Source organism: Cyanistes caeruleus, chromosome 6 (assembly GCF_971803275.1).
Source record: "Cyanistes caeruleus chromosome 6, bCyaCae1.hap1.1, whole genome shotgun sequence".
NCBI classification, from domain to species: Eukaryota; Metazoa; Chordata; class Aves; order Passeriformes; family Paridae; genus Cyanistes; species Cyanistes caeruleus.
Window position 1 is genome coordinate 28,332,523 of NC_141706.1, and position 11,922 is coordinate 28,344,444.

Sequence of the window (11,922 nt, forward strand, 5' to 3'; positions counted from 1 at the left end):
GACCAGCTGCAGTAGGGTTTCTCCTCATCTTTGGCGACCCACTTTAGAAATACAACGCATGCAAGAAAATCATCACACCTCCTTGTAGTAATTTTTCATCCTCTGCATTTTCCTCTAAACCGGTTTTCTTATGGCATGACTAAAGACTTTACAAGTTCAAGACATCATGGCAAAACATCATAACCTCTTTTTTGAGTGTTTTGGTGATAATGAGCTCCCAAGAGTGCTTGCTATATGTTGTTTTATTTTCCCATCTCCTGTACAAAATTCTAGCTTTAAATTCCACACTTGAATGAGCACCTGTGATGGCTGTAAATTACACAGGTTATAAATCCCTCTCCTGCTACTTGGCTATTCCCATTGCCCACCCTCTGAGGTGGACTGCTGACAAATGGAGAAAAAGGTTGTTCAACCAAGAACTCCAGTTTTTACCACCTAGGCCAAGGAAAAGGGGATTTCCAGGACAACCAGCCACAAAACCAAACTAAAGGCCACAAGGGAACAGCAGGGTTCTCTGGATACCAACTTAATACCCAAACCTAGGCACAAATAAGCTTTATTGCAGCTTCAAATGTTACTTAAAACCAGCATCACCAAACTTTGCATGTGCAGCTACAAGTCCCTCTGTTTCCTGAGCTGACTTTGGGCCTTTCAGTAGATTTTTACGAGGCTCTGTCCTGACCAGTCAAATATTTATAACAACCCTCTCTATGGATACTTCCCCTCCCCAACAGAGCAGCAGTTAAGTGAGTTGCCGCACTCCTGTTTGATGTTGCAGCCAATACCCCATTGCTTTCTATCCTTCTAAGTCTCTTTTTCTAATAGCTTGAAGTGGTATAAACTGCATGGAAATACTCATTTCTCTAGCACAAGACCTCATACCTATATAAAGCAACCAGCTTCCCCCTCTTCCAGTAGCAGCTTTCCAACTTCTGTTCAAGAGCTGAAATGCAATATTTAAGCTCTGCCATAAATCTTCATGGAGTGTTTCTGGCCTTCTGCACAATCTGTCTAACTGTCTAGCAATTGGTCCATCGGCTATTTGTCTTGGAAGTCCTCACTGGAGATGTGAGAAACACAAAATGTCTGCAGATCCTCTGCCAATTTAGGTAGGTTCTTCTTCCTCTTGCCTTCTAGCATTTGGCTGTGTCCTGTCTAGCTCAGAGTGATATCTGGCTCCAATCTGCTTACGAAGGTACAGACCAAATCTTGATAAGCCAGGTTATGTCTATAGCACAGTGCTTCTCAGCTCTCAGCTATGGGTCCTTGCCACAGCTGTGCTCCTGACTCTACTCCAGGCAGAGGTCTGGGCATGCACCATCCCCAGGATGGCTGGGAAAGAACTGCACGGTGCTCCAGAAGGTCTCGCTGCCTCATGAACCATAGACCAGCACTGTGGTCCAGGCTGTAGTGCATATCCTGCCCCACATTTGGCCTCAGGCTCTCCTCTGGGAACAAGCTCTGCAGAACAAGGCTCTGCCCAGTTCCTCTTTCCAGCTGGCTGCACAGTGGGAACGGACATGCATCAGCCTCCCGTGTGGTATTTCTTGAGTGGCTTCTCTGGGGCAGGAAAAACCTGGTGTTGTGGGCTTGTGCACAGACACTGGAAAGGACCAGTCTCATAGGTGACCCATCCCCACCTGGCAGACCCAACAGCCTGAGACCAGCTCCATGCCCAGCAGGCTGGTACCCCTGTGGTGTAATTTTTTAAATGCTTTTATTTTCTTTTGAAAACCTTGCTGTGGCTGAGGTCTCGTATTAAGTTTTGGGTTGAGCAATATATTCCTGTTTCCCCTGTTTTGTAAAACTTCTGGCCTGTGTCACACACATTCCTCAACACCTTGTAGAGTTATGGTCTTGCAGATGGGCCTTCAGGTCTCTCTGAACACTGTACCAGAACAGAGTCATTCTCTGATTGTTTTCAACCCTTTATGGAAAAATTCTCAATATTGCACTCTTTCCCTGGGCATAGTGTAAAACTTTGGTTTGTTTTGATTTAATTCTGGTGTGAATTTCTTTCACTTCCCACTGCTCCTGAATAGGTTACATACCTGCAAGTGCTTTTGTTATCTGATCTCTCTTGCATCAAAAGAACGAATAGTTCCCTATTTCCCCTCTTGGAAACAGCATCCTACCCTAAAAACCAATGTTACGGCTCCCAAGTGAAGAAGTCAGTCAATATCCAAAGCCCCGGGGGTACTGCTTCCACTACAGGGAAGAACTGATGTGACACAAGATATTTCTTTTAGGCAGCAGTGCTTGCACCTAGAGCCCACATGGGGAACAACAGCAATCAGATAGGAGTTATACTGAGACCTTACAAATTTATTTTATTTCCCCCCGACATCAGTCTACCCAAAGCATTTGTTCTCTTCCTCAGTTTCCTCATTCCCCATTGATAGCACTTCTCTGATGGGCCTTGATGCTGTTGACTCCCTGCCCTTTGGTTTTGTAGGGTTTTCAGACTTCCACTGAATATAGGTGGCTGCTATCTTAAGTCCCACAGAGTTTGCAGCCTGGCTCAGCATACAGAGTGGAGTATGCTGGTGAATAAACCAGCTTACCTTTCAGCCTCCACCACCAGCTCACCCACTGCCTTACAGCTAATGAACTCTGTTCTTGCCAATAAAGAATATATTTAGAAATACTACTGATTCAGCCATCTCTTTCCAATAAGCAGATGTGAAAAGAGTAACACTTAAACTGCATCTTCATTAAAAAAAAAAATCATTTGATACAAACAGACTTAAATAGACATTTAATACTGAGTTGGGTAATGCAACTGTCTTCAGTCAGTGCAGATGAGACCATAGTTCATGATATACCAACTTGTCATGACTAACTCCTGCTGGGACCTGAAGGCAGCAGCTACAAAATACTGAATCATGGCTATTCTTAAGGGAGATATAAAGAGTTTGATACTGGTGGATTCATACTTAGATAGTTCATAAAATCTGTTGCAAACCACCTTCCATAATAATGCTGAGTCTGTCACTGTTTATTACCCATCTAAGATATCTCCTCTCCTTCTTTTTCTTCCCCTGCCTCTCCTCATTTGTCTCTCCTCCTTCCTCTCTACATTCATTTACCCTATTTCTCAGTGATTTCTCTTTGACCAAAATATGACCTTAGAGTTATCATGGTGATCACAATTGCTCTTTCACATTGTGTCTACTTATGTGACAGTCAAAATATGAAGATGATTTGCAAGCATGAATGAAAAATATGGCCAAGAAGATTCACCAGTAGGTATAATAACATTGAATCATCTGAACTTACACAGAAAATAAAGTGGAGGTAATTTATTTATTTATTATATGTAGGTGCTTTCCCCCTTTACTTACGAACTTTCCTCTACAAGCTGAGGTTGCTGAGACACTATGATAAATTGCTCTGACATTTTATTAATATGAAATATTTCCATCCATCTCTTAGTAAATGTTTCTCAAGTCACAGGGGTCCTATATCAGCTGCATTACCATTCAGGCTTCTCCTAATCCAGAACTATCTCTTTTTTCCATATGAAAATGTATCTACACAAAGATATTAGACCTGTGCTTTCCAACATGATTAACAATTGAGATGGGATTTTTTTCAGATGTGTAGGAGGAGTACCTCAGAAAAATATGACTTTTGGGGCAGTGATTGCTCAGCAATTTCTGAGAAGCACAACTCATATCTTGTGTTGGCCAATATAGATTCTCTACACTGATGAGCTGCTTTTTACAGATTAGACCATTAATTGGTGGATTGGCAGGTTGAGCCCATTTCACATGAGAAACCTGAGGATATGAGGACATTGCTTAGAGCTTTTTGTATTGAATGAGGATATGACTGTCAAGAAACCTAAGTTAAAGCCCCTCCAAAATCACACATGGGACTTCTACTCTGTGAGTTTCTGACTCCAGCAGCAGCTCCTTCTCAGGCGGCCGAGTGCCTCTTTCTGCCAGAGCCACGGCCCTGCGAAGGTCCCACAGATGCCACTGAGGGGCCACACCTTGCACAAGCCACTCGGGCATTCCAAGTGTCAGTTTTTCAAACTGTAAAATGAGAATAAAAGCTTCTTACTGCCCCGAGACATATTCACATTGTTTTACCTGAGAAATACTAAGCCACAAAAATTCCCTGAACAAATAATGCAGCATCTTAAGGACTCCGGGGAGCAAAACTGGCTAAAGGGCCAGGAACTAGGTGAACATTAGGTCCATTAGGCGACCTAATGGACGGGTCTGGAGATGTCCTTTAGCAGCAGACCTTGGCTCTGAGCCTCTCTGACACCACGTCCCTCCTACTAGGGAAACTCACCATGGCTTTGAACGCAGGGCTTGGAAAACGAATAAATCCTCACGATCTGAGGGACTGAAGTCTGCACATTAGCTCCCCTTAAACCGTGGGTGCGTTTAACTTGGGAGGTTAGAAACCACAGCCAAAGAAATCTCTTTTGATTCACAACTTGTTTTGAGCAGTCACCCATAAAGCAGCCAGTGAATCACTCCAGCCAGTTAGTCATGCAACCACACTGCATGTACACTCAAAAGGCTGCACAAAATAAACAGCCTGCAGCTCCAGATAACACACACAGAGCTCATTTGCGCTATCTGGCATCAGCATATATTGTTAATAGGACTCCTACACCAAACCCTTAGGAAAAAAACGCACTCAAATAAGCATCTCCAAATCTCTCTCTCTCTCCATCAGTATTTTTCTCGTTTGCTTCGCTCTGTGTTGCTTTCAAAATAATTAAGACTAGTAAAAGTTTTAAGACTCTTTCTCTTTCTGCACCTTTTTGTTGCTGGTAACGTCCTGCTGGTTTTACAGGCGTGCGCTGCTGAAGTGTAGGGCTAAAGCGGAGTTAATTCCAATCAGCAGCGGACAAGTCGAAAATAAACAGCTCCAGCGCGAAAAGAAATCATCCTGCAAGGAGGGAGCGGCAGGGATACAGGGGGAGGGAGTCTCCCGGTCCTTTGACACATGAGTGTTATAAACAGCTCGGGTCAGGAATCCTGTAAAAGCTTCCAGCCAGATCTACCGTCCAATTCAAGAGAAGCGCAAAACACGTTTTGGAAAAAGCCGGGAATAAACCTTCCTGCGCGGCCCTAGGGGAAGGAACGTGAGCCCTACCTTCGCGTCTGGCTCCCTGAGGAAATGCCGCAGGTTTCCGCGGAGGAGATCCCGCGCCTCCGAGTGTCTGCTCAAACAGAGGCTTAGCCAAACTCCTGGCGAGAGCTCCCTCCCCTCCCTGGGAGGGTGCCGGAACCCTTGAATGGCAGATCTGGTGGCCCTATTGTGGAAAAGAGAGGGCTATTGCCAGGGCGGCGTCAGCAGCACGCCGGGAGCCGGCGGCCGAGCCTCGCCGGGCAGCCGGTCCCACAGCAGCGGCAGGGAAGGGCCGGCTCTGCCGCCCTGCTCCCTGGAGCTCGCCTCGCCTCCCCGCCCTCCTGGCTCCGCTTGCCGGCTCCCGCTCCTTGATGCCAGCTCGGATCACGTCCCCCGGTGTCCCCTGCCCCACTCGCGCCTGCCTCCCGAGCGCCTCTCCCCTTTCTACCGGCCCGTCTCTGAGGGATGAGGGCAGCAGCATCTCCCCAGCCCGGCCGGGAGAGGAGCGGGGGAGGCCGCGCAGCCCGCCTGCCGCCCCGCCGGCTCCCTCAGCCGCGCCGGAGGAGCCCGGGCAGGAGCCGGGAGCCGGGATCAAAGCCACGGGGAGACGGAAGGGGAGGAAGGGCCGCCGCAGCTCGGGACACCCCTCCCCGAGTCCTCTGCACCCCGGGCTCTCGGCGGGCGAGGGGCAGGGACCTCCGTGCCGCTCCTGGCAGAGCCGTCCCTGCGGAGATCCTCATCAGGGCGGCCCGGACGCCGGTGCGGGGACACCCCAGCTCTGAGGGAGCCCCAGGGGGAGCACAGGGCCCCGTTACCCCGTTCGGCGCCGGGCGCGGGGCTGCGGCGGACGCCGGGGGAAGGGGGCAGACGCCGGCGGCGCTCCCCGGAGCACGGCGAGCTCCGCAGGGCCCTGGAGCGTCGGCGGGGGCTGAGCGCGGCCCCGCGGGGAGCCCCGAGCGCCTGGCAGACGGAGGTCTCTCGCGGGAGGAGGAGAGGGACCGCCAGCGAGCTCGTTCCTGCCGTGCCTGCAACTTACATTACATCAGGGAAGGAGGAGGAGGAGAAATACATGAAAAGTGTCAGTTTGAAAAGCACGCAGCGAGGCTCCGATTCCTACAGCGGTGGCTTTCTGTACTTCTAATAATAACGCACTTACGGCCGCACTTTTTATTTGCTAGCTAAATTTTAAAAATGGTCGTTATTTGCATAATGCGGTACTTAAAGAATTTCCTCTGTTAGGGAAAGTCGTTTCCTTTCTCCTGTTTCCTTTGAGCAAATATCCCCCTCACATTTGCCTTCTCTCCCAAAAGGATTTTGTTCCAGTCGGTATTTCTAGACAGCAATATACGTATACATTTCTGTGTGTACAGGGGAATGTGAATACATGTGTTTCAAGAAATACAACTTACTTCAGCTTCACGCAGTAGAAATAGCAAGTCAGATTACTACAGCACATAAATCATCCAAAAGCTTTATCCCCCTCCTAAGCCAAGATATATATATAACCTGTTCTCAGGACTAAATGATCATGAAGGTCTCCTCCAACATTGAAAATTCTCTGATTCTATGAGTTTTATTGAAGAATTCGGCTGTCACTGTTCGTGCCGGTTTGCGGAATAGCCCGTAGCCCTATTCGCGTCAGGGAACGCAGGGTAAGCAGTGCGAGGCTGCCGGCCCATGGCAGCGCAGGGGCAGCGAGCTCCGGGTGGGCACAGGAGGAGCCGTGCCGGGAGCCCCATAGGGCCAGGCCGGCAGCCGCCGCTGCGAGGGGGCCGCGGGGAGCCCGGCCCAGAGCCAGGGCCGCTCGCTGCCGCTGTCCCTGCCAGAAGCCGGGCTGGAAGCGCTCCGACGATTGCCGTCCGTGTTCTCCGTGTATTTACGGCCGCGGCTCTCCCTGGCCTATATTTATCCCTACAATGCAGTGGAAGGTCTTAGATCTAGAAATAGAAGCCGAGAGCAATAGATGGCAGGCTCGGGCTTTTTATAACTCAAAAAGATTTGTTTATTATAGAAATAAAATGAAATCAAACAACTAAAAAAAAAGGAGGGGACACCGTGTCCCCTGGCCGTGCCGGGCCCCGCCGCAGCCCCCGGCCGCTCGGCTCCGGGCTCGCCCGGGCCTCCACAGCCACCAGAGGAAAGGCGGAGGCGAGGGCTACGGGGTGGCCGTGCAGGCAGCAGCATCCCCGGGAGGGGACCAGCTCAGGCGGGACCGGCCGGGCCATGGGCCCACCGCAACGACGGGAGCGGGGGAAGCCGACCGCCTGAATATCTCCTGGCAGGAGAGCCCGCCTGCTGGTTGGCCTCGGTTTGTGTTTCGCTTGGTTGGGTTTCTTTCCTCCTCTTTGGGGGTTTTATTGTTTTTAAAACAGAGGGGTTTGCAGTCCCGTCACCCTGGAGCATCCTGCTCAGGCCCGGGCAGCGGGGGACGCGGGCAGCCAGCGTTCCCCGCCTCTCCCCTTCACCCCCGCACAGCGCGCACGGCAGCACCCAAGCTGCGGCGGGGTGGCGGCGGAAAGCAGTGGGACAGCCGCCTGTCCCCGGCTTCCCAAGCAAACCTCTCGGGATAGCTCTCCTGAGCCGCCCTGAGTGCCGTGTGCGCGCTGGCGGACCGCGCTTGTGCCCGCTGCAGAGAACCAGGACGGCTTTTTCTCTTTCCCCGCGCCGAGGGCAGCTACCCCGACTCGGAGCTTTCCCCTTAGCCCTGGCGGGTTCCTGGGGCGCAGCTCCTGCTCCTGGCGCGCTGGTCTCGCTGTTTGGGAAAAGGCGGAGAGGCGGCTATGGATGTTGCAGCCGCTCCGCGAAACCCCGATCTGTCTGTTATTAGCGAGTCTCTCTCGTAAACCATTAAGCACTATTATTATCACTATTGCTATTAATTATCCTTGCCGAACCATGTGTCTCTCATTACAGCCCACCGTCACAAAGGGCTCACAACGAGCCCGGTCTGGGTCGGCTGGGCCATCCGCCACCGCCGTGGGGCTCCCACTGAAGGAGAAAATAAGTCGGGGGAACCCCGGCGGTGTTAGGAGGGCAATAAACTCGTGTGATTCTACCGGGGGGTTGTAATGTGTCATCACAGGCTATGCCGGCGCCCCGGGCTTTGCAACCTACAAAAACAAGAGAGCCGGTTAACAGAGAGAGGATGTCAGGGCGGCGGGGAAGGCACGAGGGGCTGTCCTGCCATCCCATCCCCGGAGGGAGCGGGGACCGGTTACCTCCTGCACTGGCCGCAGCCCCGCAGGTCTCCCCGGTCCCACCGTGTGTCCTTTGCCGCGGTGCCCGGGCTGGCCCCAGAAGGGCTCCGCGGGTGCGGAGCGGGCCTGGCGCTGGTGGGGGTTGTCCGCCCACGGGGAAAGGGCAGGGGAAGAGAGCGAGCGTAGGAGAGGGTCAAAGCTCCAGTTCTGGCCAGAAAAAGTGTGCAAGCATCCATCAAAGAGAGCCCTCATGGCCTCAGGGCCCGGTGAGGAGATACCCGCTGGAGGATGCTTGTGCCACCGGCTGTGGGGAGGAACCGTGCGGGTCCGGGCAGAAGCCCGTCCGGGAGCAGCGTAGCTGGGCTATGCCTTCGGCTCCCGGCACGGCCGTATGGAGAGAATTTAATGTCTTTTTCCTTGGAAGGGAAGCCACCTGTGCGTGGGAGAACTGGGGCTGTGGACCTGGATCCCGGGGTACCTCAGCTGCAAGCAGGGAGCGAGGGACTGCGCCTGAAGGCGACCTGGCAAGCCGCGGTTTGGGAGACAGGCAGAAATAAGGCGCTTCTACCCTCTTTTAAGTCTAGAGATGAAAGGGTAGAGGGGAAAAGGGTAAAGAGAGAAAAGAGTGCTCAAACGACAGCGAGAGCCTAGAAGTTGGATTGCTGGCCTGACGCGGACCTCTTCCACCTCCTCTGTGCCCCCAGTCCGTAGTTACTGCCTATCTTAGGATCACCCTGGAGACACGGTCCTATAGCTGTCCTTGCCTTTGGGACTAAGGCATGGAGAATGGGACCCCGGCAGCGGAGACGCGCTCTGAACCTAGGCCGGGACAGCCCCTCTGCTCACAGAGAGATCACCGGGAGGGAAAGGAAGAGCTTTCATTTCCACCTTCTCTTCTTGGGAAAACTTAGAGGGGTTTATTTGTTTCGTTGCTGAATTTTTCTGTTTGTTTGGTTGTTTTTTTTTGGGGGGGGGGGTGGGGGAAGGCTGTTTGTTTGTTTGCTTTGCTTTCCCCTAACCACCCCGACACAGCGGAAACCTCCCGAAGAAGCCTTTTAAAGCCACGACATGAGAAGCGCCCCCGTTCCCGGCTGCAGCGCCGAGCGCCAGCGCCAGGGAGTGTCTTAATTGCCGCTAATGACCCACGGAAGGGATGCGAGGGGGTTATCTGCAGCCGGGCAGAAATCAGTAAGGGGAGTGGCAATTTGGGGAGAAAGCGAGAGATGGGAGAGGTCGTTACTGCTAAAACTGATGATTTCGGCGAAATCTCCCAGAAATTCTTTCTGTGGAAAACGGTCCCCGCGGAGAGCGCATTGCACAGCCGGGTGCTCCGCTCTTCCTGAGTGTTTCCGTCCCGGATTCCGCCGAGCTCCCCGCACTGCTCAGGAGCTACAGCTCTGCGGGCGCGCATGGCCCGCGTTCCGAAATTACGATGGAGCTCCCGGCTAAGCGGAGCCGGGCTCAGGGCGGCTGCCCGCGGGCATCGCGGGCTCCGGACACGGCTGGCAGTGGAGATACTCGTGGGGCACGGCGGCCCCCGGGCTGCAAGCCGGAGCCGGCCAAGGTCTCCTTGACCCCGGTAGGGTTTGTCCTGCCAGGCAACCACCCCCCACGTTCCCGGGTAGCCCTTCCCAGGCCCGGGAGTCTCTCTCTGCTTTCGCCTCCGGCGCTCGCCCGCCGCACGCCAAGGACTCACCGTAACAGGAGACCTGCAGGGCTCCGTTGTGGCCGCTGCTCTCTTGCAGCTTGATGTTGCTGTCCGGGGGAGTTTTGCAGGGGCCTCGCTGCATGTAGAGGTGCGGCGGCTGCTGCTGCTGCGGGTATTTGTTAAAGGAGGCCGGAGAGCCGGCAGAGCCGGGAGCCTGCACGCTGCCATCCAGGGACTGACATTCCTGCTGGCTGTAGCGGCTCCGGCACTTAGTGCTGCTGTCACCAAAGCCTTGTCCTTTGCTGGCCAGGAAAGTAGGGCTGAACTTGTCACTTGCTTGAAATGCCCTAAAAGGCGAGGAGCCTTCTGTGTCCTGGGAGGCTGCGTTGTAGTAGGAATCCATGGCAGCCGGATCACAATAAGAAACACAAGTATCAGCATTCATTCCTAAAATTAAAAGGCCCGAGTGTCCTTAATGCGCTTGGAGGGGCACCAGGAACCACTCTTTCCCTCTCCCTCTCGCATAGACACACACTCACAGCTGGGCCGGGGAGCTCTAAGAGGATTCAGATGTTCGTGAAAGCTGACCAGATCTCCAAACCCCCTTAAGTTCTCGCACAGTAAAAGGGGTCTTTTTCTTTCCCTCCCTCCCTCCCTCTCTCACATACGCTTGCCCTCGTGTCTCCCTCCAAACTACACTCTAAAGAGGCTCTTCTCTGCACTTTCCCCCCCACCACATAGGAAAAAAAAAAAAAAGAAAAGAGAGAGAGAGGGAGACCTCTCCCCCAATTAATATGTAGATGATGACAGTGGAGGGGAGGGGGCCCAGGAAGGGGTGTGTGTGAGCGTGTGTGTGTGTATGGGGGTGTGTGGAAGCAGAGGGACGGCTGAGGTCATATCTTTTGCGTTTAAAAAAAAATAAAAATAAATCAACCAGACCAGAAAAACAAGCCAGCCCCCAAATTTTTATGATTGAAACCCAGAAAATGAAGCAGATGACATAAACGCCACAAAGGGATCCGCGCCGGCGGAAGCGCCGGGGACGATTTAATGGTCGTGACACGCTCCGTGCACTCCGGCTCTCTCCTCTGCTCACTGTCCCAGCTGTGGGGACCCTCGCCTCTGCCACCCCCTCCTCTCTATTAAAGGCAATACGCATTTTCCCCGCAGCTATCTGCCTTTAAGCCTCCCCCCTGCCGTTAACCCCTTCAGGGCCGACAGCTCTCCCAGCGCTGCCGTGAGCCATTTCCCTACCGTGGCACGGCGGTGCCGCGGCCGCCCCGCACACAACCCGAGCTCTCCGTCGGGTCTCGCCACACGTTTATGATGGTCATTATTTATTTACCTCGAAAAACGTGCTCTCTTCAGGTGTAAAACTACTGGATCCAAACGGGAGGGCGGCAGGGACGGATTTTAACAGGGTCACCAAGCACACAGAATTGGACCAAGCTTCTGGGATTGCCAGAGGTGACTTGCAAAGGGACAGAGGCTGGCAGGAGCCCTTTTTGGTTTGAGGGGTCAATTACAACCCAGAAAGAGCTTAAAAATAAATCAATACTCACCTTTCGTCGTCCTTCCCCCCCTTCAACCTGATTCCCCTCCTCCCTCAGTTAACTCCTGCTACCCCTTACTTACTCTTACCCTGCCTTCCTCCCATCCCCACATCTGGTTTCTATTGCTCACTTACCTTGAAGTTTTCAGTAATAAAGATATTACGCGAACTAAATCCACAGAAAGAAAAGAAAAGAAAAGAAAAGAAAAGAAAAGAAAAGAAAAGAAAAGAAAAGAAAAGAAAAGAAAAGAAAAGAAAAGAAAAGAAAAGAAAAGAAAAGAAAAGAAAAGAAAAGAAAAGAAAAAGAAAAGAAGAAAGATTTTAACGAAATAAAAGAAAAAAGAGTAATGGAAAGGGAAGACGAGAAGAACCTTAACCCCTTGGGGAGCGCGGCCGCAGCAGAGGCGGCTGCGGGCGGGGAGCGGGGG

General features: G+C 52.4%; 1 protein-coding gene across 1 annotated transcript in view; it reads right to left on the reverse strand.

Annotated features, from left to right (window-relative positions):
* ALX4 (ALX homeobox 4) overlaps nt 1-10,966 on the reverse strand; it is a 40,575-nt gene extending 29,609 nt beyond the window's left edge. The window contains exon 1 of the mRNA XM_086892264.1: nt 9,991-10,966. Coding sequence (XP_086748390.1) covers nt 9,991-10,387 — 397 coding nt within the window. The 5' untranslated portion in view covers nt 10,388-10,966. The remainder of the gene's footprint in view (nt 1-9,990) is intronic.
* Nucleotides 10,967-11,922: the final 956 nt, after the last annotated feature.